At 31.6% G+C, this 3,892-nt stretch overlaps 1 protein-coding gene across 1 annotated transcript in view; it reads right to left on the bottom strand.

Moving 5' to 3' along the window:
- Nucleotides 1-3,892, bottom strand: part of LOC106465523 (exosome complex component CSL4-like) — an 18,933-nt gene that overhangs the window by 11,504 nt on the left and 3,537 nt on the right. Inside the window, exons 2-3 of the mRNA XM_013925747.2 lie at nt 2,889-3,007; nt 989-1,063 (exon numbers count right to left, since the gene is read on the bottom strand). Of these exons, the coding sequence (XP_013781201.1) occupies nt 989-1,063; nt 2,889-3,007 (194 nt within the window). The remainder of the gene's footprint in view (nt 1-988; nt 1,064-2,888; nt 3,008-3,892) is intronic.

Genomic DNA, 3,892 nt, shown 5'->3' on the forward strand with positions numbered 1-3,892 from the left:
GGCGAGCATGTTTGGTGTGACGGGGATTTGAACTCGCCACCCACAGATTGCGAGTCAAATGCCCTAACCACCTGGCCATGATGGGCCTATCAGTTGTCACAAAAATAATCAAGTAATTCAAAAATCCAATTATATCAGTTATCACAAAAATAATCAAGAAATTCAAATTTCCAATTATATCAGTTGTCACACAAATAATCAAGTAATTCAAAAATCCAATTATATCAGCTGTCACAAAAATAGACAAATAATTCAAAAATCCAATTAAATCAGTTGTCACAAAAATAATCAAGTAATTCAAAAATTCAATTATATCAGTTGTCACAGAAATAATCAAGTAATTCAAAAATCCAATTATATCAGTTGTCACAAAACTAATCAAGTAATTGAAATTATGGTTCCAATTATTATTATTATTTTTGATTATTCCAGCTATCCAAGTAATAAAAATATTAAGCAACATAGTAGGTTATCTGTGCATGCTCTGCCTTGTAAGCTGTTTTTTTTTTTACTACTTCAAATTTGTTAAGCTCTAGCAATTCTAGAGTCTCAGGTGTTATTACCATTGTAATCAAACTTGCTTGCCCTTATTTGTTATAGAAAAGCTACTAAAGCTATCTGTAACTTTCTTAAATTTTGAACTGCTGACAACAGGGAAGGCAACTGACTACTAAAACCCACCACCATCTTTTTTCCTTTTTTGAACTGTTGACTAGAGGGAAGGTAATTGGCTGGCAGCACATGCCACCATTTTATTTTTGTTTATTTATCTATTCTTGTCCATATGTACAATGGTTTAAGGAACACTACTAATAAATTAATCAAAGGTAAATTATTGATGGGGTAGTCAATTAATTGATTGGTAAATACTGCCCAGCTTTAATTGCAAGTTGCTACAAGGTTATAACATTGAAAGTTTTAAGTGAAAAAACTTTGTCTCACAGAATGCAGATCTAAATGTAATTGCTGTATTGACTTTTACAGTTACCTTTACTGTTACTATTGATCCAGCTTCTGGAACTACATTTTGTTCTATTCCTCGTTTCACATGAATCACAGAATTCTAGTGGAATAGAAAGTAAAAGAAGCAACAATTAACAATACATATCGAAAGGTAAAAACATTCGACAAATCATACGAAAATTGTCCAGTTAAACAATGTCTTACGTTTTAATACCCTATTAACATTAATTCATTATAAAATAACAAAACCCAAGCCAGACTAGGGTTACAACAGGAAGCAGAGCATTCTTTCATGAACTTAGCTCGATGGATAGTACAGTTTCCCACTCAGTGAGGTTTTAACTCTTTCGCTGCATTGTACCATAAGGCCTATGGTACAATACCCATTTTTGTGAATGCATTGTACTAAAGAATCTAGGACATATAATAACCTTCTTTCCCTGTAGATGTAGTTTCCTTGGCTATCCATATCATGCATTCATCTTCAAATTTACTACTAATTATGCATTCTGTAGATCACACGTTAATGTTCATTTGATTACCATGTATCTTTGGCAGGATAGTACTTTCACAGAAGTGTTGAGATAAAACCTGAGGGTTCTCCGACATTCAGTGATTCACTTCTACAGCTGTATACTGCTGTTTAGCCATGTTAAACTTTCAAACAAAAGGATAAACTACGTTTTTTCTTGTACAAGAGTCTTCCTTCCCTATCATCCCAGAAAAGTAGAAAAATGAAAGCATTGGAGAAGCTCCAAGACTTATCCCAAATAAGTTCCCAATAGTGGATGCCTATAAAGTATGCACTGCACGTGTGTATATTCAAATTAATAAACTGCACAAGTTCATTGTGCATTTCCATGGTTCTAAACATTCAATGTGCATTTGTATGGTTCTAAATGTTCAATGTGCATTTTCATGGTTCTAAAAGTTCAATGTGCATTTGCATGTTTCAAACAGTTCATTGTGCATTTGCATGGTTCTAAAAGATCAATGTGCATCTGAAAAGTAAATTATGTGCAGTTGCATTTTTACATGTAAATGCCGAAGTGCTGAAGAACCACAAACGTTTCTCTAAAAACGTATATCACATTTTATGTATAACAATGGATGCTATATTATGATGTCGATTTTAACATCATTAGATAAACTTTCAATAAAAGTGTCATGAACATCTAATATAACAGAATATGTGTGATCTTACTTCATTATGTGCAAAAGTTGGGTTTTGTATCTGAAAGAGCAAAACGACAAAAAACAAATAAATAAATACATAAAATAATGCTCAGTACCTTTGGAGGACATTACAATATTGTACACATTTTAACCTATGGCTTATACAATTAGAAAATTCCTTAAAATAGTCCCTAAGTTAATCATGAATGATTCAATAAATACATATTTATATATATAGCTTCCTATTTTATAAACACCTTTTCTTATGCCCTTTTGTTAAAAGCAACAAATCTAAAATAGCATATACTTTACTTGAATAATCCATCAACGATAATATTTCTTACTTTCCTTAATCTACAACAAGCTGTTTTTGGTAAATAATTAACTGAAAGGAAATTTTGCAATGTTTTTGAATACTATTTTTCAAAGAAAATAATTCAATGGTTTACCTTGTCCAATTCCATATATATTTCAAATTTTCTCTTGCAGTGTATTTGTAATGAACTTCATGTTCATTCAGACTAAAGTTTTAAATAATTAATCAATTATTGTTGATCTTATATTTCCATGAAACAAACTCAATCACAGGAAAATTTAGAAGACTTGATGTAATGCGAAAATTACTCAAATGATAAGCAGTTTTTTTACAACAGCTTTGGTAAACAAGTCTTAGAAGTTGCACTGACATGAAAGATATCAACATCAGAGTCAATCGTGTTCCTCTAATTAGTATTACATAATAAACTTGCCTTTTCTTGTCTATCAATATGAATGTATCCAGCCAAACTAGCACAGATGTACCCCTGACGAGTGTAAGTTCCCTTTCCTCCTGTTATGTTACTAGTATCAGCACGGCAAATTCTTTGTCCTAGATGCAAGTTACAAAATAAGTGAAACTGCCCAATCACAATATTTCAGCTTATGACCACTTGTTCATATGCTACCTATATGTACACACACAAACAGAAACAAGATTTCCGACAATAATCAGGACTTTAAGTTTAACTAATACCCATCAAGTACACAGGTAGTACATACACAACATTGTATACATTTAGAAAAACAGCACGAATGTTGAAATAATCATTACAAAACCATATTTCTTTGATAGTTTTTGTACTTTTTGTGTATTTAGAAATTTTGCCTAGAGTTGAATGTACAAAAGAAATCCTATTTTTTTTTACAAATATGTTAAAAATACAAGTAAATAAACTGTAAGGTAATAAAATACAATATATTACATTGCTATTTTTAATACTATTTCACAAATCTCCAAACAAATGTGAATGATAATAATAAGAGTAGGAACTGTATATATCAGTTATGACTCATGTACAACTTTAAACTTCAGATGAGATGCTTTTAAATTGTTTTCAGTCAGTTTTCTAAGTTTGACATTTTTAAATAGCATGTAAAACCCATATATATATATATATGTTGGTGTACTTTGGTGACAGATTTTCTTGTAGGCAGATTTTGTTAAACAAGACCGATGTCTGTAGGTTTACTTTCTTATTAGAATTCTTCTCAAGAAGTCGATAAGCCGTCTTAACGTTGTTAGAACAATGGGTAAAAGTTGTAGCTAGTGATGAGTTGGCCGACGCATTTCGAATGCATTCTGCATCCATTATCAAGGCTGAATGTTGTGTGAATTGTGATTACTGTTGGTGGATATTTATAGGTAAGGGTAAGCAGGTATCTAGCTCGTGGGAGGCGTTAATTGGTGAAGTGTTGTATTGTGGCTTGGGGGTTT

This window comes from Limulus polyphemus, unplaced genomic scaffold (assembly GCF_000517525.1).
Source record: "Limulus polyphemus unplaced genomic scaffold, Limulus_polyphemus-2.1.2 Scaffold1970, whole genome shotgun sequence".
Classification (NCBI taxonomy): domain Eukaryota; kingdom Metazoa; phylum Arthropoda; class Merostomata; order Xiphosura; family Limulidae; genus Limulus; species Limulus polyphemus.